The sequence below is a fragment of the Podarcis tiliguerta genome (assembly GCF_965153285.1).
Source record: "Podarcis tiliguerta genome assembly, chromosome: 1".
Classification (NCBI taxonomy): Eukaryota; Metazoa; Chordata; class Lepidosauria; order Squamata; family Lacertidae; genus Podarcis; species Podarcis tiliguerta.
The window spans coordinates 130,894,890-130,922,887 of NC_139534.1; the positions used below are offsets into that span (position 1 = coordinate 130,894,890).

At 47.7% G+C, this 27,998-nt stretch overlaps 2 protein-coding genes across 3 annotated transcripts in view; one reads left to right on the forward strand and one right to left on the reverse strand.

Annotated features, from left to right (window-relative positions):
* The window catches only part of TXNDC16 (thioredoxin domain containing 16), a 58,047-nt gene extending 57,541 nt beyond the window's left edge, over positions 1-506 (reverse strand). The window contains exon 1 of the mRNA XM_083435409.1: positions 377-506. The gene's annotated coding sequence lies outside the window, so the exon portion shown is untranslated. The remainder of the gene's footprint in view (positions 1-376) is intronic.
* Positions 2-27,983, forward strand: GPR137C (G protein-coupled receptor 137C). 2 transcript variants are annotated; one of them, XR_014510697.1, is made up of 8 exons: positions 2-619; positions 10,991-11,034; positions 14,983-15,211; positions 17,272-17,421; positions 18,688-18,813; positions 22,049-22,158; positions 24,105-25,842; positions 25,949-27,983. XR_014510697.1 is itself a non-coding variant. In XM_083438831.1 (7 exons), the coding sequence occupies exons 1-7, from the start codon at positions 269-271 to the stop codon at positions 24,268-24,270; spliced, it is 1,176 nt and encodes a 391-aa protein (XP_083294957.1). In that variant the 5' UTR covers positions 2-268; the 3' UTR covers positions 24,271-27,983. The 2 variants fall into 2 exon arrangements, 1 of the variants encoding a protein (XP_083294957.1); XM_083438831.1 differs by having other exon boundaries at positions 24,105-27,983.
* Positions 27,984-27,998: the final 15 nt, after the last annotated feature.

The window sequence follows — 27,998 nt, forward strand, 5'->3', positions numbered from 1 at the left end:
CTTTCGCAGCTGGAGCGAGGGAGGGAAGAGTTGGCTGGTTCGGGGAGAGCCGAGCCGGCGCTGCAGGCGGGCGGGCGGGAGGTTCACTGGCTGGGCAAATATATTTTTATATATGGATTATTTTTGAAGCTGGAATTGCATGGAGCTGTGAGCCTCTCCGTTGCGGGGTGCAGGGCACCCCTTCCCCCCAGTTTTGCACCCACGCACCCCTTTGCACACTCCCCGCTTTGCTGCTTTGCAGGGCGCCCAAGGGTGCCCCGTGGGGGCCATGGTGCTGCGGGGCCCCGATCCGGGCCCCGATCCCCGCTCCCCGCTGGCCCTGGGACTGAGCACCTTGCACACGCTCCTCTACGCCGGCCTCTTCCTCTTCGCCTACCTGCAACTCTGGCTGCTCCTCTACTACCGGGAGAAGCGGCTCAGCTACCGCACCGTCTGCCTCTTCCTCTGCCTGCTGTGGGCGGCGCTGCGCACCGTCCTCTTCTCCTGCTACCTGCAGGGCGCCCTCCTGCCGCCCCACCGCCAGCCCCGGCTGCCTCCGTTCCCCCGCTGGCTGCTCTTCTGCTTCCCCGTCTGCCTCCTCTTCGCCGCCGGCTGCCTCCTCAATCTCTATTTCGCAGAGGTAAGTGGGATGGGAAGGGTCGCCTCTGTGTGTTTCAAATAAATATATGTTTGTTTGGATTTTTTTTTGCATGGTGTTTTAAAAACAGCAGAACAAAACAAGCGCGCGCGCACCCGGCAGCCCAGGCACGCCCCCCCTTCCTCCTCCTCCTCCGGCTTGTTTGCCTCTTCTTGTTTACCACATTCTGGTGCATCTGCAAAAAAACTTGGGATGGATTTTCCTCCTCCTCCTCCTGGGGTTGGAGAAACCCAAAAGGTTTTTTTTCCCCCTGCAAGCCTTGGCTTGTGTGATCTCTCTTGCAGTTTTTGCAGAGGTTGCAAGCGCAGCCGGGCTTGCTGTATAGAGCTCTTGTAGTGCATGTAAAATATATGTGTTTTTTTCTCCTTTTTCTTGCAAGTAAGGGGCCAGCGCTTGCAGAGTACCAGCAACAGCCTCCCAGGTTGTCTCAGCTGGGGCAGGGAGCGGTGTCAGCCATTACGTCATCGCTCCGGAGCCTCCCCCCTCCCCCCCATTGTTGCTGCATTCCTCCTCTCCCTGTTTTTGCTTTCTCTCCTCCTTCAGTGTCAAGACCTTTGAAAGGATCTGGCTGTTAACCCTATTTCCATTCTACCTGCTTAGCCCTTTTGATGGCATCTCCACATCATCCTAGGAAACTATTCTGTAAGCGAGTTTTACCACTTTCTATAATCCAGAAGATGAAAGGGTCAGAACTGAAATATTTTTGTGGCTATTTCCCTCCCCCCCCCCCCACACCTTCTGCTGGGGTTAATGTCCTACCCCTCCCACCCTGTGTCTTGCTGATCAGCTGTTTCCAAACCCCTGCAAACTCCCCGTCTCCCAAAACAAAACAACATTCAATTATCTGGCTTCAAGGTTTGGATGTTCCGTTGAGCATATTGCAATGCAACCCCCCTCGTTGTTGAGTTGGGAGTAGGTTACACCGGGTTCTTTGGGGGGTTATTTCCCGGCAGGTACCCAGGACCGACATACAGCCTTGAACCACAAACCTCCTCCTCTCTCCCGATTTCAGTTTTGGCACCCCTTGTCTGAACAGGATGATGCCCCCCCGCTCTACAGCAGTTGGCTGAATTTCCTTAAAATTTCCTTTCTTTTGGTGGGTGTGTTTCTTTTGAGTCTCGGGCCACACTCCCTCTCTCTGTGTGTGCAAAAGTGTCTTGTCACTTAGGATGCGGTGTCAACAATGATTTCATTCTCCCAGGGATGTTCACGTGATAAGCACGAGTGAGAGAGAGGCTGTTATACCCAGGAAAAAATAAGCACTGACTTCTCAAGGCTTGCTTTTTCGTAACCTCTGGGGTGGCGAATGAGCTGATGTGGGAGTAGCAACCTTAAGGCTGCAATCCTCTAGCACTGTTGAGCATAGTGTTGCTCTTCAAATGGGTGTGCATAGGATCGATGGACCGCAAAATACTGTGCCGCACCTTCCGAGGAGAGGGGGTGACATTTGCAGGTGGCATCACCCATTAAAGGTAAAGGGACCCCTGACCATTAGGTCCAGTCGTGGACGACTCTGGGGTTGCGGCGCTCATCTCGCTTTATTGGCCAAGGAAGCCGGCGTACAGCTTCCGGGTCATGTGGCCAGCATGACTAAGCCGCTTCTGGCGCACGGAAACGCCATTTACCTTCCTGCCGGAGCGGTACCTATTTATCTACTTGCACTTTGACGTGTTTTCGAACTGCTAGGTGGGCAGGAGCAGGGACCGAGCAACGGGAGCTCACCCCGTCGCGGGGATTCGAACCACCGACCTTCTGATCGGTAAGCCCTAGGCTTTGTGGTTTAACCCACAATGCCACCTGCTTCCCGTCATCACCCATAGGCATCCCATAATCCTTGCAAAGGCGAGCTAAGAGATCAGGGTGATATTGGCTGGTTTCAGCGCTGTTACGAAAACATGACCTACCAGGTGCTAGGTTTTAAGGCTATCAAAGAGAAGCGCTAGAAGAGTCTTGCTCTTCAGAAGGTCTGGCTTAAGAGTATTGGGCTTGGAAGTTGTTAAGCGTCAACCCAGACCTCGCTGAAGAGCAGGCTCTTAACCAGGGGTTGGCAACCTAAGGCCCATGGGCCACAAGTCGTTTAACCGGCCCATGAACTGAGCCACCCGCTAGGCAAGTCCCTGCACGCTGTGCTAAACCAGCGCGGCACAGGGACTCGCTTCCACAGCACTAGAAATTGTGTCTGCACATGCTCAGATGCCGAAAACCGTGTCTGCGCAGATACTGGAAATCGTGGGCATGCGCGTTTCGTGTGCACACTCCGACCCACAGAGGGCTCTCCGCTGGAGTGCACCGGCCCAGGCGAGGTAAACCTTGCCGACTCCTGCTCTTAACCTTTTGTGTCCCCTGATTCCCCCCTGGCTAAATATGACTACTTGTGAGGCGGTAAAAGGTAAAGGGACTCCTGACCATTAGGTCCAGTTGTGGCCGACTCTGGGGTTGCGGCGCTCATCTCGCTTTATTGGCCGAGGGAGCCGGCGTACAGCTTCCGGGTCATGTGGCCAGCAGGACTAAGCCGCTTCTGGCGAACCAGAGCAGCGCACGGAAACGCCGTTTACCTTCCCGCCAGAGCGGTCCCAATTTATCTACTTGCACTTTGACGTGCTTTCAAACCGCTAGGTTGGCAGGAGCAGGGACCGAACAACGGGAGCTCACCCTGTCGCGGGGATTCGAACCACCAACCTTCTGATCGGGAAGCCCTAGGCTCTGTGGTTTAACCCACAGCGCCACCCGCGTCCCACGTGAGGCGGTAAAGGCAAGAAAAGCTGGGTTCCATGACAGGACATCTCTGCTCTGACTGGCAGCCAGCAGCTCTCCAAGGTTTCAGATGGCAGCTGCTCCCTGCCCTACCTGGAGTTACCTGGGACATCCTGCGTGCAAGGAAGATGTTATGACACTGAGCCACAGAGCATGTTGGCATGCAAAGTTATGCATCCATTGGCTGTGCCCTCCTGGAAAGTGCATAGGTCAATTTCCAATGGACTCTATCCCCTGATTGTTAGTAAGTTGGGGGTTGCGTTCATTTCTGGATTTTCTGCCTCTGGGGGCTCCCCAAAACGCACCGTATTTTTCACTCTATAAGATGCGCCTAGTTTTTGAAGAAGGGCTTCACCCTTCGAGTCTGGTTGAAGAAGAGGACTCTGCAATAAAAAACAAGGGAAAAAAATATTCTGAATCTCAGAAGCCAGAACAAGAAGAGGGATCGCTGCACAGTGAAAGCAGCAATCCCTCTTGCTGTTCTGGCTTCTGGGATAGCTGCGCAGCCCGCATTCGCTCCATAAGACGCACACACATTTCCCCTTACTTTTTAGGAGGGAAAAAGTGAGTCTTATAGAGCAAAAAAGACGGTATTTGACAAGCTTTTTCTCCATGGTGTTCCCCTCAGAATCTAGTGTTAATTAAGGATCTGGAAGCATGGGGAACCAAGCAGAGCGGCTTAAGACTAATGAGTTTAGAGAAGGACAGAGGTCCTTCTGTCTCACAGTGATCTCCTAGGTCTATCTGCACTCCACATTTTTAAACTGCATTCAGTTTGTTTGCAGGTCTAAAGATTGAGCTGATATATTATGGGGTGCAGCAGCGAGGCAGGCCTGTTGACTTTAGACTACAGGGTTAACTGATGTAACAGCTCTTTAAAATCAAATCTGCAGATTAGAAGCCCTAGTTCTGAAGGAGGGGAAAATATCTTGTTGATCTCAAGCTGGCAGGGTCCTCTTCTTCAACCAGACTTAAAGGGTGAAGCCAGCTTTTGAAACGGCAGCTTGAGGTGGAATCTGCCGCAATTGCCTCCTCCTGAACTCTATGAGCTATGAATTCACATCTCAAGTTAACTACAGAGCAAGGAGTCTTAACTTCAGTGCCTAGAGATTGATTTTGGGAACTGGTCTAAAAACCTGGCTGCATGGACAGACAGTATCAAAGAGAAAAGGAAGACTTGAGACTGATGATTAACCCCGAGCATATCCTGTGCACACTTAGTCAGAAAGGAAGACCATTGCTCAAGCCTGTGCATATTTGCGGAGGGATTTTGGAGAACTCTCCTGTCCCCAAGGAGTTGTTGCCACATGAAAATTCAGGGGTCAGGGATGGGGAGATCAAGCCAATGCAATCCAAATTGAAACTGAGGTGTAACTGGGAACAAAAAAAATGAGAGGCACAAATACAAGATGGGTGACACCTGGCTTGAGAGCAGTACGTGTGAAAAGGATCTAGGAGTCTTGGTTGACCACAAACTTGACATGAGCCAACAGTGTGACGCGGCAGCTAAAAAAGCCAATGCAATTCTGGGCTGCATCAATAGGAGTATAGCATCTAGATCAAGGGAAGTTATAGTGCCACTGTATTCTGCTCTGGTCAGACCTCACCTGGAGTACTGTGTCCAGTTCTGGGCACCACAGTTCAAGAAGGACACTGACAAACTGGAACGTGTCCAGAGGAGGGCAACCAAAATGGTCAAAGGCCTGGAAACGATGCCTTATGAGGAACGGCTAAGGGAGCTGGGCATGTTTAGCCTGGAGAAGAGGAGGTTAAGGGGTGATATGATAGCCATGTTCAAATATATAAAAGGATGTCACATAGAGGAGGGAGAAAGGTTGTTTTCTGCTGCTCCAGAGAAGCGGACACGGAGCAATGGATCCAAACTACAAGAAAGAAGATTCCACCTAAACATTAGGAAGAACTTCCTGACAGTAAGAGCTGTTTGACAGTGGAATTTACTGCCAAGGAGTGTGGTGGAGTCTCCTTCTTTGGAGGTCTTTAAGCAGAGGCTTGACAACCATATGTCAGGAGTGGTCTGATGGTGTTTCCTGCTTGGCAGGGGGTTGGACTCGATGGCCCTTGTGGTCTCTTCCAACTCTATGATTCTAAAAAAAAATGCATGGATATGTGCCCCCTTCTCTAGAGGTCCAGAGGGCGGCAGCACAAGAACAGGGCCTTCTCTGTGGTGGCTCCCCGTCTGTGGAATGCTCTCCCCAAGGAAGTTCGCCTGACGCCTTCATCACACACCTTTAGGCGCCGGGCAAAAGCGTTCCTTTTTAACCAGGCCTTTGGTTGATCTTATTGACCTTTTAGAAAGTGGCTTTGGGGGGGGTATTGGGTTTGTGCTTTTGGTTTGATTTTATATGTTGTGGTCTTGTTGTGAACTGCCCTGAGACCTCTGGGTATAGGGAAGTGTATAAGTTGAATTAAATAATACCGTATTGGCCCGAATATAAGCCGCACCCGAATATAAACCACTCCCTTAAAATTCTGCAGGCACTCACACCTGTTCTGTTTTGCCGTATGTCTGTTTCAGCAGCGATATAGTAAAAGCCAGTTTTTGTAAGGTCACAGATTTAAGCCCCGCTTTAACTTTTCATGGTCAGAATTTGGAAAAAAGGTGAGGCTTATATTCAGGCCAATACGGTAATAATAATGATGATAATAATTAATAATCTCACATATTGGGAGCTTGCCCCAGTTCCATGAGCTACAGTTCATGTCATGGAAGGGGGCAGTGAAGATTTTGCTGGAGAACGGGTCCCTTTTACAGATCTGGAATACTGAGTCATGAAGCTTTGCGTTGCCCAAGAATGCCAGTTTGTCTTCTGCCAGGGAATGATTAAGCAGAAACCACCACTGCCACCATCTCTTTTGTAGAGAATTCTTTAGCTTGCCCAGAGCACCACAGCTGGGAAGCAGGAACTCGAGTGTGTGCAGAGCAAAACACTTTGCCGTTTGCACAATTCCCCTCGCTGTTTCTCTTCTTCCCTTCCTCGGCAGCTCTGCATTTTTGCATACCCATAAGACAATCCCTGCAGCTTTGTTGTTGTTGTTGTTGTTTAGTCGTTTAGTCGTGTCCGACTCTTCATGACCCCAGGGACCAGAGTACGCCAGGCACTCCTGTCTTCCACTGCCTCCCAGTTTGGTCAAACTCATAGCTTCAAGAACACTGTCCCACCACCTCGTCCTCTCTCGACCCCTTCTCCTTGTGCCCTCCATCTTTCCCAACATCAGGGTCTTTTCCAGGGAGTCTTCTCTTCTCATGAGGTGGCTTCAGGATCTGTCCTTCCAGTGAACACTCAGGGCTGATTTCCTTCAGATAGGCTTGATCTTCTTGCAGTCCATGGGACTCTCAAGAGTCTCCTCCAGCATCAGAATTCAAAAGCATCCATTCTTCGGCGATCAGCCTTCTTTATGGTCCAGCTCTCACTTCCATACATCACTACTGGGAAAACCATAGCTTTAACTATACAGACCTTTGTTGGCAAGGTGATGTCTCTACTTTTTAAGATGCTGCCTAGGTCCCTGCAGCTAGATGAGGCCAAAGGCCATTCTCATGGTGTCACACCTTTCGGTAGTTCCCTTTTCAAACATTCAGTATTTTGGCTTTCTTTGCTTTCAGGCATTATTATTTTTTTGCTCTCATGTGCGTGCAGCACTGTGTGTGCATATGTGTCTGTACCAGTCTGCGAAATGTTATTACACAAACCTACAGTGCTGCCGTGCTTGGAATACTGCGTACCGTTCTGGTCAGCTCACTGCAGAAAGGATATTGCACAGCTGAAAAACGCTCAGAAAACAACAGCAAAAATCACAGAGATGGAGCAACTCTCCAAAGATGAAAAGTTTCAACATTTGGGCAGTGCCATAGCTGGGGGGGTTAAAGAACCTTTTAATGAGGGTGAAAGAGGAGAGCGCAAAATATGGTCTGAAGCTCAACATCAAAAAAAAACGAAGATCATGGCCACTGGGCCCATCACCTCCTGGCAAATAGAAGGGGAAGAAACGGAGGCAGTGAGAGATTATACTTTCTGGGGCTCCATGATCACTGCAGATGGTGACAGCAGTCACAAAATTAAAAGACGCCTGCTCCTTGGAAGAAAAGCAATGACAAACCTAGACAGCATCTTAAAAAGCAGAGACATCACCTTGCCAACAAAGGTCCGTATAGTTAAAGCCATGGTTTTCCCAGTAGTGATGTATGGAAGTGAGAGCTGGACCATAAAGAAGGCTGATCGCCGAAGAATGGATGCTTTTGAATTCTGATGCTGGAGGAGACTCTTGAGAGTCCCCTGGACTGCAAGAAGATCAAACCTCTCCATTCTGAAGGAAATCAGCCCTGAGTGGTCACTGGAAGAACAGATCCTGAAGCTGAGGCTCCAAGACTTTGGCCACCTCAGGAGAAGAGAAGACTCCCTGGGAAAGACCCTGATGTTGGGAAAGACGGAGGGCACAAGGAGAAGGGGACGACAGAGGACGAGATGGTTGGATAGTGTTTTTGAAGCTACCAGCATGAGTCTGACCAAACTGCGGGAGGCAGTGGAAGACAGGAGTGCCTGGCGTGCTCTGGTCCAGGGGGTCACAAAGAGTCGGACACGACTAAACAACTAAACAACAATAGCTTGGGGGGGATTTGCCAGGGGGTTTTTGCCCCAGGTGAAGCCCCAGAGAGACGCCATTGAGGCTCCCAGCCGCTTTGTGTGTGTACACAAATGCGCTTGGGGTGTGTGGCAAACTAGATCTTTGACTCGGGTGAAATAAAGCCTAGTTTTGCCCCTGATTTTGGGCTTTTTAGCTTAGCGAGAAGGTGAGCGAGGTGGGGCATGAGAGAACTGTAAAATTAAGCATGGAGGAAGTGGTTAGAGAGAATATTTTTATTTCTCTCCTAATACTAGAACTCAGAGCCAGCCAGTGGAACTGAATGCCGGAAGATTCAGGGCAGACAATAGAAAGGGCTGCTGTCCTTCGTCCTTGGTTCAACTCTGAATTTTACCAAACTGGCAACAGCTTGGCTTCAAAAAGATTGGAGAAATTCATGGAGGTTTGGGCTCTCTGTCGCTACCAGCACCAGTCCTGGTTTCAGGGTTCTCAAAATAGGTATCTGGTTGGTGACTGTGAGAATAATATTAATAAATTTTTATTTATACCCCGCCTTTCCCGGTTCAGAAAACCGGGCTCAGGGCGGCTAATAACAAATTTAAAACACTTAATTGATGCAACCAAAAACAGCATAAAATACAGTATAAAATGTGAATAACAATAAATTCAGAATTCAAATTTAGGGGGGAAATCCATCCAATAAACATTAGATGATCCCCAGGGCTAGCTTGCTAAATTAGTCCTATTTGGGCCAGTGAGAAGACCAGGGGAGAATTAGCTGTGGGATCCCAGAGCGAGTAATCTTCACAAAGAGGGGAGGGGGAGGGAAGGAAGGAGAATAAAAGATCAGACTAAGTTCAAATTGAAGACCAGGTGGAATAGTTCTGTCTTACAGGCCCTGCGGAAGGAAGTTAAATCCTGCAGGGCCCTGGTCTCATGGGACAGAGCATTCCACCAAGTTGGAGCCATCACTGAGAAGGCCCTGGCCCTGGTGGAGGATAGTCTGACTTCCTTAGGGCCTGGGACCTCTAAACTATGATTATTCATGGACTCTCTGCAGGGCAGACCAGGAGAGGCGGTCCCGTAAATACGAGGGCCGTAATCCACAAGAGGATGGATGGGCTAGTTGGGACTTTGTTCTCATCCAGAAGGCTCTTATATTCGTTAAGGAGGAAAGGGGAGTGTGTTTCTGGCCTTGTTTCCCTGAGTGAAGGCTGTATTGTGGATTTACTCCACAGTAAGGAGGATCCGAAACCTGCATTGCAAGGGGTTCGGGTGGATGAACCTGGGGGTCCCTTCCAACTCTACAAATCTATGAAACAAAGTGTTATGCCTGCCCTGAAACGTCTGCAGGCACAAACAGTACGCAAAGCGGGCTTGCTTTAGTTTTTATTTTTTATATTGAGTTTATTTACAGCACATACACACACTTGTCGAACTAAACATGAAAATAATAGTACAGAATGAAAAGAAAAACAAACAACAAAACACCAAACAAGAAAATACAAATGAAACGTGATAAACGTAAGAAAACTTAAACAAAACGAATAATAATATAAATATATACCATATTTCAGTTCTTCTTTTCTTCTAATTGACTTCCTTCATCCTCAACACTGGCTTGCTTATCGTCGTCTTCTTTGGTGATCACTCGTAGCTAAGATTGTCTTCCATAAACATGGTTTTAACAATGAGTCCATAAGTGACTGTGGAGGCCAATTCTGGATCCACACATCCTTCCACAGTGGGGACATGGGTTTCCGGGTGGGAGTTGATGACGGTGTGGATTTTCCAAGTGTGCCTTCTTATTGTTTTATTGTTGACTTCTGCCTGACTCTGGCTCCTGACAAAATAAGGGCTCTTGTGCTTGAATCCCGCTTGCTGGTTTCCCACTGGCCGGCCACTGTGATAATGGGATGCTGGGCTGGAGGGGCCAGTGGCATGTTATGTACTGAAGTTCTCACCCTGGGCCAGCAGGGGGATACTGTAGACAGTTTTCACTCAGGTCCACATATGCAAATAAGGGATTGAAAGTGACGTTCAGTGATTGGATAGTTACAGAAAGTGGTTACTGTTGTGTTGTAGTGGAGCTCTATATAAGCAGGCTGGCTGAACCCTTCAGTTCAGTTCTGCTCTGGCCTGTGAATAAACAAGAGCTGTCTGAAGAATCGCTGTGTCCTCTGATATGTTCACCCACAACTTAACACAGCAGGCGCTTCGTATGTCCTTAACTCGCACTACTCAAACCTAGACGTGACCAGAAACACAGCTAGGCTCCAAAATTCAAAGTTCTCTAGATCGAAACAGCAGCTGAAGCTGTCAGTGTAGATGCTGGAACGCTGGGGCAAACTGCTCAGGGGGACTCATTCCTAGCAGAAAATTCAAAAGAAAACAGATCCTGGTTTCCTCATGCATCATGGGAATAAGCTCTTCTTCTTCTTCTTCGTTGGCGATCACTCGTAACCGAATAAGATTGTCTTCTATAATCACGGTTTTAACAGCCAGTCCGTAAGTGACTGTGGAGGCCAATTCTGGATCCACACGTCCTTCCGCAGTGGGGACACTGGTTCCTGGGCAGGAGTTGATCACGGTGAGAGTTTGCCGAGCGTGTCTTCCGCTTAGCACATTTCTCCCTTGCGTCCTGAGTTCGAGTGTCTGCAAAGTCCATGACACCTTTGGTAAAGGCTGTTCTCCAACTGGAGCGCTTGCAGGCCAGTGTTTCCCATTTGTTGGTGTTTATACTACATTTTTTTAGATTTGCCTTGAGAGAGTCTTTAAACCTCTTTTGTTGACCACCAGCATTACGCTTTCCATTTTTAAGTTCAGATGATCATCAGGTCAGGCATCCACACAACATGATGAGTCCAACAAAGTTGATGTTGAAGGATCATTGGTACATCGTCACGAATGCACGATGTAAAGGATACCTGGAGGGAGCCCTATGATGGAATAGGGGAAAACCTCACCCAAACCCACATTTTCTCTCTTTCTGAACAGGTGATCTTCAAAGTGAAGTGTGCCGCCGAATTCAACAAATACAAGTGAGTCTAACCTTTGGGGTGGTGCCTTGTAATAAATTAGTTATGTAAAGGTAAAGGGACCCCTGACCATTAGGTCCAGTCGCGGACGACTCTGGGGTTGTGGCACTCATCTTGCTTTATTGGCCGAGGGAGCCGGCGTACAGCTTCCTGGTCATGTGGCCAGCATGACTAAGCTGCTTCTGGCGAACCAGAGCAGCACACAGAAACGCCATAACATTCCCACTGGAGCAATACCTATTTATCTACTTGCACTTTGAGGTGCTTTCGAACTGCTAGGTTGGCAGGAGCAGGGACCGAACAACGGGAGCTCACCCCGTCGCGGGGATTCGAACCGCCGACCTTCTGATCGTCAAGTCCAAGCTCTGTGGTTTAACCCACAGTGCCACCCGTGTCCCAATAAATTAGTTACCTCAGGTTTTAATCGCAGGTTAAAATTTGCCGCTGATGAATCAACGTGGCTTGATAAATGCTCAGAGGCACCCGAAGGGTCTGCAGTGGCGTATGAGCCACTCAGCCTTCTTGGCATAAAAACACAGTTTCGGGAAAGCACAAGTTTTTTCCTCCTCTTTCATTTTGACATGGCCTGTATTTCGAAGGAATTCTGTTTGGGAAGGAGGAACCTGGTGCCTCCCAGGTCTTTGGGACTACAGCTCATGTCAGCTTTGACCATTGGCCATGCTGGCCGGGGCTGATGGGAGTTGGAATCCAATACAGGTTCCCAGCACTCTTGCTGTGGCTTTCTATAAAGAACTGTAGCGCAGCTGAAGCAGATGGTGCACTCTTGGCATAGCCAAGTGGATTCATAGGGAGGTACTCAACTACCGTATTTTTCGCTCTATAAGATTCACCAGACCATAAGACGCACCTAGTTTTTAGAGAAGGAAAACAAGAAAGCAACGCAAAGCCTCTTAAGTGAAAAGGGAGGAGCGCTTCCGCTGCGCTCAAGAGGCTTTGCGTTGCTATCCCTGAAGCCAGAAGAGCAAGAGGGATCGGTGCGCACTGATCCCGCTTGCTGCTCTGGCTTCTGGGATAGCTGCGCAGCCTGCATTCGCTCCATAAGACGCACACACACATTTCCCCTTACTTTTTAGGAGGGGAAAAGTGCGTCTTATAGAGCAAAAAATACGGTAATATTATGCACTAGTGAAGTGGTCATTCCTCCCTCATAGCTTTTCCGTACGTGCAAACTGCACCATCCCCAAATCTGCTCCGGAGCATTGGGGAAGACCCCAGGAAAAAAATTAGGGGTTAATGTGAGGAGAAGGGACTATATTGCCAATTTGTGGAGGCCCAAGACAGAGCTATTCCGCCTGGCCTTCAATTTGAATTAGCCTTATCCTCTATTCCCTTTTCCCCTTTCCTCTTCTATGAAGAAACCCTTCTGGGACCCCACATTTAAATTCTTCCCTGGTCTCCTTGCTGGCCCTGGTAGGACCAACTTGGCCAGTTAGCCCTGGTGATCAATCAGTGTCTACGGACTGGGATTTCCACCACCCCCCCACCCCCAAAATGACCCCTGAATTTTTGAATTTTATTGATATTGATGCTGCATTTTATGTTGTGTTTTATGCTGTTTTTAAGTCACATTTCAATCAATGTTTTATATTTGCTGTTAGCTGCCCTGAGCCCGGTTTTTAAACCGGGAAGGGCAGGGTATAAATAAAAAATTATTTATTATAATAGTTCGGATTGCTGGCATTCAAGGGGTTGGACAAATGCCCCTTTTTGAGAAGACATATGATAAACCAAAAGTATATGAAGGAGAGATCTCAAATGGCCCTTTTGAAAAAAAATACATGGGGTTATTTTATTTCTTATACAAATAAAGAGGCACATAGTTACTCAGTGCCACCAGTATGTACAAATGTTCAGTTCATTTGAGACTATATAGCGCCTTTATTCTCAATCATGGAACTCAGTGGTGGGCAATATTTTTATAAATCTTAATTGTTTGTAAATGGGATATTTGTATGGGTTAATACTTTATTATCCCTTTGGAACTACATGGTATCTTTGACCTTCCAGGCTGCAAATGCTTTTATGGTTTAAATCTTTGATTCTTTGTTTTCTGTCTGTTTACACCTGTTGTTGCTAACAAATCAATAAAAAATAATAATAAGAGTTAAAATTAAAAGAAACGGAGTGGATTTAGGGAGAGAAAGAGAGAATATTCTGTAGCGCAAGGATAAATCCTTCTGCTGATAGGCCATTCACCTTATTGCTATGCTGAATACAACCCACAGGTTTTGAGAGCTCTTTATCTTCTGTAATACTGATGGATCTTGAACTTGTTTGGCTTTTAACGCTCTGTACTTGAACAGATTTATTTCCCTACTTGGCTTACATCTCGCCCCACTGGGGTCCTCTCTGCCCCCTTTCCTTCCCCTTTGTCTTACTGCGCCTTAAGGCAGGAATAGCCAACATGGTGCTTCTAGGTATCGCTATAATAATATAAATATAAATATTATAAATATAAATATAAATGAATATAATAAATATAAATTAAAAAAATATTTATATCCTGCCCATCTGACTGGGTTTCCCCAGCCACTCTGGGTGGCTTACAGCGTATATAAAAACATAATAAAACATTAAACATAAAAAACCAGAACATCCATTAAAATTTATCAGATTTTGAAATGCAGAAACAAAGAAAATCATCAAACCATGAATTCTAGCATGTGGGGGGGGCAGCTAAATTGTATAATTTGGCATCTCAATGATTGCTATTGTTAATTGCATTATAATTGGCATTGTTATAGTGAGGCTATTGGAATGTTGTAATTGAAAACTAATAAAAATTCTTATCGAAACAAAAAACAAAAAAACTGCAATCTCTTATACAGACCAATAAACCAATAGAAACCAAGAATAAGAATAAACAGTTTACATCTATACCCAAATTAAAATAACATCCAACTAAACATTTAACCAACCCCACCCCGATGAAAACAAAACCGAGGAACCAAAATTGAAACATTTTAGCCAGTTGCCCCAACCCAGGAGTTGTTAAATGGGATTATGACTCCCAGTGCTGGATTTACGTATGAGCTAAACAAGCTATAGCTTAGGGCCCCACTCTCTTGGGGGCCCCAAAAAAAATTTAAAGGAAGAAAGCCTGGCTGTACATCTCCAAAATATAAGATAAAAAACAAATGAAATAAAACCTACATACAGCAACGGTGTCTTGTGTTGTGTAGGCTCCTGTGGTGTAAGTCATGGGCCCCGCCTGCTAGCCTGCTCCCTAAAATATCACTGGTTTGCTCCTTTCTATATATAGGGTGCCTACATTCTGCATGGACTGGTTGCATGGCTTGAGATACCTATCAGGTCCATAAATTACCATATACAGTGGTGCCCCGCAAGACGAATGCCTCGCAAGACGGAAAGCCCGCTAGACGAAAGGGTTTTCCGTTTTTCGATGCGCTTCGCAGGACGAATTTCCCTATGGGCTTGCTTCGCAAGACGAAAATGTCTTGCGAGTCTTGCGATTTTTTTCCGCTCCCCACCCCCTTTTTCTAAGCCGCTAAACCGCTAATAGCCTTTTAGCAGCTAAGCCGCTAAGCCTTTAATAGCCACTAATAGGGTTTAATAGCCACTAAACCGCTAATAGCGCTAATCCGCTAAGCCGCTAATAGGGTTGCTTCGCAAGACGGAAAAACCGCTAGACGAAGAGACTCGCGGAATGAATTAATTTCGTCTTGCGAGCCACCACTGTAGTATATATTCAACACAAAAACCAGCGACAATTTGTTGTTGACAAAGGACAGCTGGACATATAAAGGGCCCCATTGCCTTCAGTAGCTAAGGGCCTCATCAAACCTAAATCCGGCCCTGGCTATGTCCCGTTCCTCCCAGAGCATCAAGCAAGACAGCAACTGCGGTCCAATGACCAGAAGGCCTCCATGTTGGGACACGGGTGGGATAACCTTCTGTTTCTGTTTCCAGGGCCACCCTGTACGTGGGCTCCATCCTCACCAGCCTCCTCTTTGTCTTTGTGAATTTGACGTGTGCATTGCTGGCGCACGGCGACCTCCCTGAGGACCAGCTGCGGTGGACGGTGTACACCCGGGCTCTGATCAACGACAGCCTCTTCATTCTCTGCGCCGTGATGCTGGCCTGTTTCATGTGCAAGCTGTCCAAAATGTCTTCGGCCAATGCTTACCTTGAGTCCAAGGTAAGGGACAGCAAGGGTTGGTTTGTTGTTGCTCTTGCTGCTGTTGTTGTTGTTATTGTTATTGTTTTCCCTCGCCTTAAACTCTCCCATTTCTGAGGAAGGGCATCGAGTGGCTGGTCTCTGCAAAGGTAGGGTGTGGTTGTTAAAGTGGAAAATTGGTACAGCCAGAAGGGCGGGGTACAAATAATAAATATATTATTATTATTATTATTATTATTATTATTATTATTATTATTAATTTATTTATTACTTTGGTTCTCAAACTTAATCCGTTCCGGAAGTCCGTTCCAAAACCAAAGCGTTCCAAAACCAAAGCGCTATTTCCCATAGAGAGGAATGCAAAACGGATTAATCCGTTCCAGACTTTTAAAAACGACCCCTAAAACAGCAATTTAACATGAATTTTACAGCTGTCCATGGAGACGCAGGTTAATTCTGTGTCCAGTTCAGCTGTTTATCAGCTTCAGCTGCTACACAGGCTGAAGAAGAAGAGGAGTTCGGATTTGATATCCCGCCTTTTTAAGGAGTCTCAAAGCGGCTAACATTCTCCTTTCCCTTCCTCCCCCACAACAAACACTCTGCGAGGTGAGTGGGGCTGAGAGACTTCAAAAAAGTGTGACTAGCCCAAGGTCACCCAGCAGCTGCATGTGGAGGAGCAGGGAAGCAAACCCGGTTCCCCAGATTACGAGTCCACCGCTCTTAACCACTACACCACACTGGCTCTCAGGTGGCTGAGACCCTCCCTGTCCACAGACTGTCTCGACAGAGTGGTGCATGCTCTGGTTATCTCCCACTTGGACTACTGCAATGCACTCTACATGGGGCTACCTTTGAAGGTGACCTGGAAACTCCCAACTAATCCAGAATGCGGCAGCCACACTGGTGACTGGGAGTGGCCGCCGAGACCATATAACACCGGTCTTGAAAGACCTACATTGGCTCCCAGTACGTTTCCGGGCACAAGTCAAAGTGTTGGTGCTGACCTTTAAAGCCCTAAATGGCATCGGCCCAGTAGACCTGAAGGAGCATCTCCACCCCCATCATTCTGCCCGGACATTGAGATCCAGCGCCAAGGGTCTTCTGGCAGTTCCCTCATTGCGAGAAGCGAAGTTACAGGGAACCAGGCAGAGGGCCTTCTCGGTAGTGGCACCCGCCCTGTGGAACGCCCTCCCACCAGGTGTCAAAGAAATAAACAACTTTCTGATGTTTAGAAGACATCTGAAGGCAGCCCTGTTTAGGGATATTTTTAATGACCGGTGATTTAATGTACTTTTAATCTTTTGCTGGAAGCCACCCAGAGTGGCTGGGGAAACCCAGCCAGATGGGCGGGGTACAAATAATAAATTATTATAATAATAATAATTATTGAGTCTGACAGCAGAGCAAGAGCCACTTTCATTTCCCTACCCATCCACAACTCTTTTTATGGACGCTACCTATGACTCTTTCCCTTTCATGCCTCTGTGGAATGTTGGTGAACGTTCCGTGACCCTGCAGCCCATTTCTCAAGTTCCAACACGTATCTGGTTTTGGAAAAGCAGGCTGCCCGTACGGAATGGGCAAAAAAACACACACCAAAGTAGCTCTGAATAAATTTGCATCAATTAGCATAGATTATTCATGGAGCACAGTCCGTTGTGCAGGGAGCTTTACGGGCTTAACCGGAGCGAGAACAGACAGGTCTCTACCCTGGGCGATGATCTTTAAGGACATGGCGTCTCGCCTCCCCACCCCACCCCTTGCTCCACGCCTGAACCAGTTGCTTTTATCTCGTGTCTGAAAATAGTAAGAGCATCCTCTCCATCTGGTAGAGGCTGGTAGAGTAAGAGATTCCTTCTCTCTCGCATCTGATTCTTTGTGAACTTGGCATGTTCAAATATTTAAAAGCTGTTTTTCTTAAAAGAAAGAAAGAGGAACAGCTCTTCCGGTTCAGTTCTCTCGTGAACAATTTACCCAGCGTAAAAACAACCACTTAAGAAGAAAGATCTGAGCACCAACTTGCTGTATTTTTAATGCCCTCTTTCAGTGTATATGTGTTTTTCTTTTTTAAAAAAAACTAGGGCACATCTGTCTGCCAAGCCTTGCTTGTGGGTTCTGTCGTCCTCCTCCTGTACTCCTCGAGGGCTTTCTATAACCTGGTGGCGGTGGCGATCTCTCCGGACCACGTGCCCAGTCCGTTCAACTATGGCTGGGATAACCTTTCGGATAAGGTCAGTGGGCTTGAGCCAGGTGTTTTCGAATTTCCATATAAGAACAGAAGAAGAGTCAGTGGCCCGTCTAGTCCAGAAATCCTGTCTTCACGTTGGCTGAGCAGATGCCTGTGGGAAACCCGCAGTCAGGATTCGAACACAAGACCCGCTCTGCTCCAAGGTTGTTTCCTGCAACTGGTATTCAGAAGCTTTGCTACCTCCAACTGTAGGGGCAGAGCACAGCCTTTGGGGCTAGCAGCCCTCGATAGCCCTCTCCTCCTCCATGAATTTGTCCAATCCTCTTTTAAAGCCCATAAGTACGCTTCCAAGCACAATTCAAAGTGTTGGTGCTGACCTTTAAAGTCCTAAATGGCCCAGTATACCTGAAGGAGCATCTCCACACCCATCGTTCTGCCCGGACACTGAGGTCCAGCTCCGAGGGCCTTCTGGCGGTTCCCTCCCTGCGAGATGTGAGGTTACAGGGAACCAGGCAGAGGGCCTTCTTGGTGGTGGCACCCTCTCTGTGGAACGCCCTCCCATCAGATGTCAAAGAGAAAAACAACTACCAGACTTTTAGAAGACGTCTGAAGGCAGCCCTGTTTAGGGAAGCTTTTAATGTTTAATAGTTTGTTGTATTTTAATATTCGGTTGGAAGCCGCCCAGAGTGGCTGAGGAAACCCAGCCAGATGGGTGGGGTATAAATAAATTATTGTTATTTATTATTATTATTATTATTATTATTATTAATCATCTAAGGTGGTGGCCGTCACGGTCTCCTGTGGCAATGAGTTCCATAGTTCAACTGTGACCATGTTGAAAAGTATCTTCTCTCTTATTGTTCCTGAATCTTCTAAATAAGAGGTGTCCCGCAATGGAAGTCTGTACTCGTAGGACAGTCATCAAGGACAGTCCCAGACACAGCGTAGCCCATGAGTAGGCAAATCTAAGGCCTGGGGGCCAGATCCAGCCCATTCACCTTCTAAATCCGGCCCCCAGACGGTCCAGGAATCAGCGTGTTTTCACATGAGCGGAATGTGTCCTTTTATTCATAAAATGCATCTCTGGGTTAATTTGTGGGGGCTGCCTGGTGTTTTTACAGGAGTAGAATGTGTGCTTTTATTTAAAATGCACCTCTGGGTTATTTGTGGGGCATAGGAATTCGTTCATTTATCCCCCAAAAAATATAGTCAGAGGGACCAGCCCCCTGCTGAAAAGGTAAGCTGACCCCTGGCCACTGTAACCTATCTCCTTGAGTGCTGGACTTGAACCCATGCCCTGTTTCCGCAGGTTCGAGGCGAAGAAGCCGGAAGCGAAGAATACGTGGTTTTTGGGGTCGTCTTATTCCTCTGGGAATTTGTCCCCACAACATTCCTGGTCCTCTTCTTCCGGGCTCAGAGGATCGCACAGAACTTGGTACGATCACACAGGGTTTGCACGGATCCAGTGGCGTAGCGTGGGGGGTGCAGGGGGGGCCGACCGCACCGGGCGCAACATCTGGGGGTTAGGGTTAGGGGGCGCAAATCCACGGGTTAGGGGGCGCAAATTACTTGCCTTGCCCCAGGTGCTGACAACCCACACTACGCCACTGCACGGATCATCTACTTTTCCCAGTTAAAAACAGTGTGTGCCCCTCAAACTGAAGACCGCTTCGAAAGGAAATGATTACCGTATTTTTCGCCCCATAGGACGCACCGGCCCATAGGACGCACCATGGTTTTTTGGGGGGAAATAAAGAAAAAAAATTATTTCCCCCCCAGGCGCTTGTGGGGCCGGCAGCGGGGAGAAGCACTCTTCTCCCCGCCGCCCGCCTTCAGACCAGGTCCGGGGACAGCGGGAAGATGCGCTGCGCCTCCCAGCTGTCCCCGGAACTTGCGGGGCTGGCGGCGGGGCTCTCCTGAAGCCTGGAGAGCGAGAGTGGTCAGTGCGTCCTATAGGGCGAAAAGTGCGTCCTATAGGGCGAAAAATACGGTATTTTTAAAAAAATTTTGTTGAAGCAAATCAAACAAATTGATAGAGCAGAAGTAATGGAAGTGGCAAGAAGCAGCACAGTATATCCAAGAGAGGCTTAATATTAGTTTGGTGGGGTGTTGAAGACCATGGGGAAAACAAAATTTCACCACTGAGAGGGAGTTGCGCGCGTCTGTATTTGTTGTGCGTAAGATAAAATCCCTCCAAAATAGGATTTTGGCGGTGGGGGTGTACTACATTTCTTTCTTTTCTTTTTTATTTTTTTTTTATTTTCAGTGCAAAATTACAACAAAAATTACAAACATTGAATCCAAAATAAAACAGTACAAACAAGGGGGGAAAACACAAGAGGAAAAAAGAACACAAAAAACAGAAACACACATCTACAAATAAAACCATATAATCATTCTAATCTAATCATTACATACATACCGTATTTTTCGGTGTATTAGACGCACCGGACCATAAGACGCACCTAGTTTTTAGGGGAGGAAAACAAGAAATAAGAAAGGAACGCAAAGCATCCTGAGCTAAGAGGGAACGCTACTCCATCTTCGCTCAGGAGGCTTTGCGGGGCTATCCCTGAAACGATGCCTTATGAGGAACGGCTAAGGGAGCTGGGCATGTTTAGCCTGGAGAAGAGGAGGTTAAGGGGTGATATGATAGCCATGTTCAAATATATAAAAGGATGTCACATAGAGGAGGGAGAAAGGTTGTTTTCTGCTGCTCCAGAGAAGCGGACACGGAGCAATGGATCCAAACTACAAGAAAGAAGATTCCACCTAAACATTAGGAAGAACTTCCTGACAGTAAGAGCTGTTCGACAGTGGAATTTGCTGCTGCCAAGGAGTGTGGTGGAGTCTCCTTCTTTGGAGGTCTTTAAGCAGAGGCTTGACAACCATATGTCAGGAGTGCTCTGATGGTGTTTCCTGCTTGGCAGGGGGTTGGACTCGATGGCACTTGTGGTCTCTTCCAACTCTATAATTCTAAGTCAGGAGAGCAAGCGGGATCGGTGCGCACTGATCCCTCTTGCCCTCCTGGCTCCAGCGAAAGCAAGCCTCCTGGCTTTCCCGCCACCTCCCGCAAGAGCCGTGCGCTCTTTAAAGGGAGCCGGCTCTTGGGGGCTTTTCTGGGAGGTGGGGGAAGGGACAGAGGCACTCTGTCCCTCCACCTACCTCCCGCAAAAGCCAGGGATAGCCATGCGAAGCCTCCGCAGGGCAGTGGGATGAAGGCTCCTCTTCCCCGGGAGAGGCTGCGCACAGCTAAGGCTCCCCCAAAAGCCGTGCTCCCTTTAAAGAACGCGCAGAGTTTGTGTGCGGCTCCATAGCTGTCAACTTACTGATTTGAAAATAATGGACCGGCAGCCTCGAAAATAAGGGATCAGCAGCCAAAATAAGGGATTTTCCAAGCACAGGTATGTTCGACTTCTGAGCCCCTCCGAGCCAAAGGCAGAAAGCCCAGGCAGCAGCCAAACGAAGCCTCAAGCGGTGGTTCCCACAGCGCAGCAACCCGGCAAAGGGGATGCAGCAAGGAAAACCACCGTCACCTCTCCGCTGGGAAGCGCTGAGCAAAGGCGAGTCCCCAGAGAACGCGGCCGATTTGATTGGCACAAGACATGCAAGCTCCACCCCCCAGTCGTTCTTAGACTCCTTATTGGGTGAGCAACGCAGCCAAACAACACAGTTGGAGCCTCCCTCCTCCCTGGCCGGCAGGGAGGGAGGGAGAGGAGCTGCTTCCTTTGAAACCCGGGAAATTTAAGGGACATCATCAATAAGGGACAGCAGCGGGACACTGCGCTGGGATAAGGGACTTTCCCGCCAAATAAGGGACGGTTGACAGCTATGGTGCAGCTCTTGGGGGCTTTTCCCCGAGGAGGGACAAGGGCAGCCTTCTCCACACGGCTCTTTAAAGGAAGCGCTGAGCAGAGCCTCTCGCCTGCATTCGCTCCATAAGACACACACACATTTCCTCTTACAGTGGTACCTCAGGTTAAGTACTTAATTCGTTCCAGAGGTCCGTTCTTAACCTGAAACTGTTCTTAACCTGAAGCACCACTTTAGCTAGTGGGGCCTCCCGCTGCCGCTGCGCAATTTCTGTTCTCATCCTGAAGCAAAGTTCTTAACCTGAGGTAATATTTCTGGATTAGCGGAGTCTGTAACCTGAAGCGTTTGTAACCCCAGGTACCACTGTACTTTTTAGGAGGGGGAAAGTGCGTCTTATAAGTGCAAAATACGGTGTATATACATACTGACTTCTTTCCTTTATTCCTAAGACCTTAAAATTTTTACTCTTTCTAGGTGGTTGTGTCTAATGTATATTACCTCTTTTTTACACCACTTTTCGCTTTCTTTAACCCTGCAAAGCATCATTCATTCCATACTGATATGCTTACTCCAGAACGGGGGGCTGTGTGCTACAGTTCTTTGGCAGCACATTCGTTTAACGGGTTATTTTTTCAGCTAATGCTAAGTTCCACACATTTTTACATCAAAGCAAACGTTGCAAATTCTGCAAGGTTCCCCCCCCCCCCACTGAAAGAGGAAAAGGAAATTAAAAGAGACTTTCCTCCCCATCTCCCCCTAAGTGGAATGCTTCCCAAGACTGTCTGCACCCCATACCCATGTTCTAAGATCGCTGTCTGTTTTGCTCACTTGGCTAACAGCGTCTTTTAACCAAACAGGCGCCGGCTGGAATGATCAACAGCCACAGCTACAACTCCCGCGCCTATTTCTTCGACAATCCAAGGCGGTACGACAGTGACGACGATCTTCCGAGGCTCAGCGGAGGAAGGTAGCGAGGTTGGCGGGGAAGAGGGCGTTTTGTAGGGAAAGGCTGTATAGCTCAGTGGGTAGGGCACGTGCTTTAGAACAGGCATAGGCAAACTCGGCCCTCCAGATGTTTTCGGGACTATAATTCCCATCATCCCTGACCACTGGTCCTGTTAGCCAGGGATGATGGGAGTTGTAGTCCAAAAAATATCTGGAGGGCCGAGTTTGCCCATGCCAGCTTTGGAAAGTTGTGTAGTTGTTTATTTCATTGACAGGTGTTCCACAGGGTGGGTGCCACTACCGAGAAGGCCCTCTACCTGGTTCCCTATAATCTCACAGCAGGGTGGATTTGATTTAAATCAAATGGATTTAAATTACTAGTCAGTTAAGGCTTGATTTAAATCATTATTTATTCATTTTTTACAGAAACTCTCATTCTTGCTGGTAGTCTTAATATTTACAACCAGATGAAGGTTTCATTATTGGAATAATAAATTTTCAGAGTAGCTTTTACAATATCAAAATTTACTGATTTGGTTATACTATTAGAAATACATAGACAAGTAATTATGAAATTATTGTGAGGTTTAATCAGTTAACTGTTTATATTTGGATAACTTTCCTGCTGTACTTTATTGGAAGGAGAAAAATAGTAAGTTCCTTAACAATTTTAACAATTTGTTTAACTAAAACAATAACAATATAACTTATGTATCCATGTTTGTTAACTAATGTGGTTAAATAATTATTTTATTAAAAAGAGACTTGAGTTTTAGCACACGTGAAAAACGTACGTAACTTAAATAGACTATAATGTAACTTAAATAGAAAACTACCTTTAGAAAAAAAAATTCTCCAAAAGCATTTTATTACAAAATTCGATTTAAATTTTAAAAATCCAATTTAAATTTTAAAAAAATCTGATTTAAATTTTTAAAAATCCATTTTTTTATTTTTAAAAAAATCATTGATTTTTATCCACCCTGCCTCACAGCAAGAGAACTGCCAGAGAGCCCTTGGAGCTGGGCCTCAAGTGTCCAGGCTGGATAATGGGAGCAGAGATACTCCTTCAGGTACACTGGGCCAAGACCGTTTAGGTCAGGCATGGCCAAACTTGGCCCTCCAGCTGTTTTGGGACTACAACTCTCATCATCCCTAGCTAACAGGACCAGCGGTCAACGATGATGAGGATTGTAGTCCTCAAACAGCTGGAGGGCCAAGTTTGGCCATTCACTGGTTTAGGTGTAGCCTTATTGGAGTTCACCGATTGGGTCTGCATTGCTCCTGGACAGGAGGAAGGAAGTCAAATGACACCAAGGGTTGGTTCAGAGAAAGAGTTCTTTATTTCTGCTCTCCGGAACAGCAGAGAGGCACTTGCGTGGTCAGTCCACAGCAAGTCCAAAGAAATGAGAAATTTCATGCAGTATATATATCCTCCAGGCACCCTCTCCCCCTTCCCCAGGAATCCAGCCACGTCAGCTTGTACACGCAGGTTGACATCACAGATGTTCCTGCTCCGGCACTCTTAACCATAAAAGGGTTTTCCTTCCTGTACTCCTGACCATAAAAGGATCTTCCCGTTCCTACTCTTATCTTGGAGCAAGAGGTCACTGTCTCCAAGAACACCTTCTGGCGCTGTTCCCAGACTAGGTCTGTGTGCCTTTGTGGTCAGGATATAAGATAAGGCACAGACGTGTCTTCCCTGTTCTACTGGTACAGTCAAGGCCATTCTTGCCATCACAAACTGATAAAGGAGAGGGCTCTGAGCACTTGTTTATACAGCTGGGTTTTGGGCTCACGAGCTCAAGTTAAAGCATTTTAGCTAAGGAAAAATAGGGATTTTGGTGCAGTTTCAAACTGCCTGCACAGTCAGTTTTGGAAAACCCATTCCTTCATTGGCGTATTTGGTTTTAGACTGCTTTTCCCGGACCCGCAGGACTTCCCTCCTGTCCTCTTCCTTCTCTGCAGCCTGGCTACCCCCCAGAGCTCTGGCTGGTACGGTTCCTTGACGGGGAGCGACAGCTGCGTCATGATCCCGCCGTTGGTGGCCCCTCCGATGGACGTGGCCCCGCTGCTTTTCACCCACGGGAGCCTGGATTCGAGAAGCCACCCGAACCCCCGCCTGGTGCCGTAGGACTGGAACTCGCGCGCCTCTGGGGGGCTGCGCCTGGGTGGGACGCGGACGGAGCAGGGCTCCAACTAGGTGCGCAGGACTCGGGCGGCAGCTCCCCGCTGGGTCCCCAAATACCTAGCGCGGCTCCCGAAGTTTCCGGGACGTGGGAACGGAAGGACGGGAGCTTTGCAAAGCCAACTCTTCTTGCCAAACGGTACTTGCAATGATGGAAGGCTGCGAGGTCAAATCACAGCCCTATAGAAGTATTTCGTTTCAGTGGGTCGCGCCTTCCAGAGGACGATACCTTGGCAACCGAAAACAGCAGCACAGCTTTGCTGGCAGACCTTGATGGCTGATAATTTGCACTTTTAACCGAACTTTCCCACAGTCAACTGTCTCCATCAGCTCTGGAAGACGGTTCTGGGTAACTCTTTTAATTGCACATCCATAGCTGGGGAAGTTTGTTCGGTCTTCCTGCGATGACTGGAGCATCTCTGCGTACTAACGGTGGGGACGTTTCGGGTCGGGTGGGGAATTCCTTGCTTCCAAACTTTTCAGAGTTTTAAAATGGGGAAACCATAACACACAGAAACGAAAGGATGTTAACAAGTGTGGCACAAGTGTCGTGGTCTCACAAGGGTTAAGTTACCTTGCAGCTATGCTTTACTATCAATCTGTTTATTCCTGGGGCTGTTGAAGCCAGTTCTTCATATCTATCTTTTTTTGCATGTGGTATGAAGCCCCTTGCGACCGACTGACTAATGTTGAGCATTGATTTATAAAACTAAAAAACTTGGTTCACACACTGGAGAAAGCAGAGCTGTTACTCAGTGGTGCTTTATTTTTTTTAAGACAGAATGGCTCCATGAGGGCTAGTTGCATGCTTGCTAGGGATATTGCAGAAGCAGCCGAGGTTGATACTTCGGCTGCTCTTAGCCAGCCAGCTACAGGTGTGGTCTGGGATGGGAGAGCCTTCTTAGCGGTTCGCTTAGCAGCCGGGAAGAAGCACGGTTGCTAAGCATTTGGACTGCTTAGCAATCACGAAATAGCACTGTCATCTGCAACGGAGAAAATGTTTGGTTGCACTCTCTAGCAGAGTTGAAGAAGACATTCCCTCTTCTCCTTTACTCCCTGCTTCTTCTTAATAGAGAAGTGTAGCCATTTCATGCATCTTCTGGAAGATTTTGCAGTTCATGGCAGTCCTACTTCTCAGCAGAGAAGGGGATAGGGGGCGGTTGCCTGTTTATAATGCACACAGCTGTGTTGTCTAGAGAAGCTGCAATCCGTCCATTTTTTAAAAAATCCAAGCTGGGAATGTACACTCTTGAGTGGATAGTATTAGGATGAAGTGAAGACTCCCTAAGGGTCCAGAGGCAGGCTGGATGAACCCCTTCTTATAGGGTCATTTCCACCACCTTCTGGCTGCAAAAATCTGATTCTGCTCCCTTGTGACGGAATGAAGACATGTCCCCATTGCGTAGAAGTTCAGACCCAGAGTTGGAGTTCTCTGTTCCACCAGGTTGCGCGCCTTCTGCTTCTCAGGCAGTTCGAGAACCAGGTTGAGTTATCCCTAACATTGAGAGGTAGGGGGCAGTATCTTGCCAAACTTGGCCCTCCAAGTTTGGAGACTACAAATCCCATCATCCCTAGCTAACAGGACCAGTGGTCAGGGATGATGGGAATTGTAGTCTCAAAACAGATGGAGGGCCAGGTTTGGCCATGCCTGCTCGGAGTGAACGTGACTTCAGCAAAAAGTGCCGCTTTTAGAATTTGTTGGGGGGTGTCGTGCTTGCGAAAGTTGCCCGAACAAATTTAGGTTCTTGCACAAGCTCTTCACCCAAATACCTGCTTGCAGCTCAGCCTCTTCAGAGATCTGGGGAATCTTTCACCCCTCAACTGGACTATAGTTCCCAACATCCCTGGCCATTGGCCCTGCTTGCTGGGACTGATGGGAGCTGTAGCTCAGCAGCACCTGGTGGGTCCAACCCCCCCCCCCCCAAAGAAACACCCCTGGGCTGAGGTCATGTGTTGGAGAGTAGCTGTTTTGGGGGCCTAAAGCCATTGAGGTTGTCAGCAAATTCCACTCCCAAGTGACACTAACCTGCCAAAGACTTGCTGGGAGACGTTGGCCCATTCCTAGCCCTGTGCTCACAAATTCAGACGTCTTGTGTAATATTAATAATAATGATTTTATTATTTATTCCTCGCCCATTGGGCTGGGTTGCCCCAGATTTCTTGACTTTGCATAGATTTCTTGACTCTGTTTTTTTTCTGTTCAGCTCACTCTGACCATCCAGGGCATTTTGCTGCTCTTTGGGACTCAGTTCAGAGGCTGCTTTGGGAAATGTGTGACGGTTCATCTCCATGAGCAGACTCTTGCCCCAGGACAAAAAAGGATATTTCCCCCCTCAAGGTATTCATGGAGCAAAACCTCTGGTGCCATCTGTAAGCATTTGTTCAGGAGGGAAACATTTCTCATTCCAGCAACTCTTTTGCTTTTCAAACCTCAAGGTATCTTCCTGCAGAACTGTGTAGCTGTCCCTTTCAATTCGCAAGCTAATTCTGATACCCTGTGAGGATATCTGGCTGGAATAATGGGTGTATCTCCTGTTCACAGATTGAGAAGGAAAACTACATGTTACACCGGTTTTTGAAGTCACACCAAAGTGTGTGGCACTTTGGCACTGTTTCGAGAGTGGCTGCAGATTGAGATATAGCATTAAACTCTAGTTTACCGTTACAGGGCCAAGCCTAGGGCCTCCACCCTGCCAGACCTGTGCTCTCCTCCTCCAATGTAGCTTTCACTGCTTTTTTAAATTAACCAGTTTAGCATTGTGTCCGAGTGCTAACCTGTGGCTAATCCGATTGGAACAAGCCAGCTTCATAAACTGTGTTTTGAAGGAAACCTCACGCCGCGCTTTGCGGTAGGGAAAAGCACCTGAGCTGTTCTCTTGCAACAGTAAACTGTGGTTTTTAGCGTTGCATCAGGGCCCTGTCACGGTGGCCATTTTGCAGGGGGGGGGGCGGATTCGTAAACATGTTAGTGTCGACATGTGAGATTTGACAGCTGCCAAATTTTAAGCATCTCTCGAAAAAGGCCATATTGGCGTTGTGCGTCAAGATGTGCGCGCTCTCTCCCTCCCTATCCCAAGCTAATGTGTGACTAGGAACCCCACCCCACCCCGGCGACCCCATTGATCCCTGACTCGGGTGAAACAAGTCATGTCTCGAACTCTGCGCTGCCCTCCTTCACCCACCCAAGGCAGATCGCGCTATTAACACCCCCCTCACCCACCCGTGTTCTTTTCCGCTTAAGAGTTTTACAATGCACTGGGAGCACTTTATAATTTTTGTTTTGTAGGCGGGAGGAGGGCATTGTGTTAAGGGCTACTAGCTCCTTATATAACATTTTGCACTGAACTTTCCCACTCATCGGAGCCACTGCCGGTTAGGACAGCGGGGTGGGGTTGTAGAACAGAGAAGAAGTGATGGCTGACAAGAGGTGGGCGCCCTTTTCGTTCTCGTGGACAGCTTCTTATTTAAACGGAGATAATCCTGCAACGTGCGAGAGTTCGCCCGTTCGTGGTATGGTTTGAGGGACGCCATTTTGCCAGCTGTCCCTTCAGCCCTCGGCTGGCTGCGCCTAATGAATGTACCCCACGCTTCAACCTCCTTCACTCTGAACTGTAATGCCGTTCATGTTTTGGAAATAAAGGTTTGTTTTTATCTTGTGAGACGGGAGTTTTCAA

Bases quoted from the DNA above. Each gene is read 5' to 3' on its own strand.
- GPR137C (XM_083438831.1), top strand. From the start codon at position 269: ATGGTGCTGCGGGGCCCCGATCCGGGCCCCGATCCCCGCTCCCCGCTG. The intron at 17,422-18,687 runs GTCAGTGGGCTT...CTGTTTCCGCAG, and splicing joins GGGATAACCTTTCGGATAAG to GTTCGAGGCGAAGAAGCCGG. The intron at 18,814-22,048 runs GTACGATCACAC...TTAACCAAACAG, and splicing joins AGAGGATCGCACAGAACTTG to GCGCCGGCTGGAATGATCAA.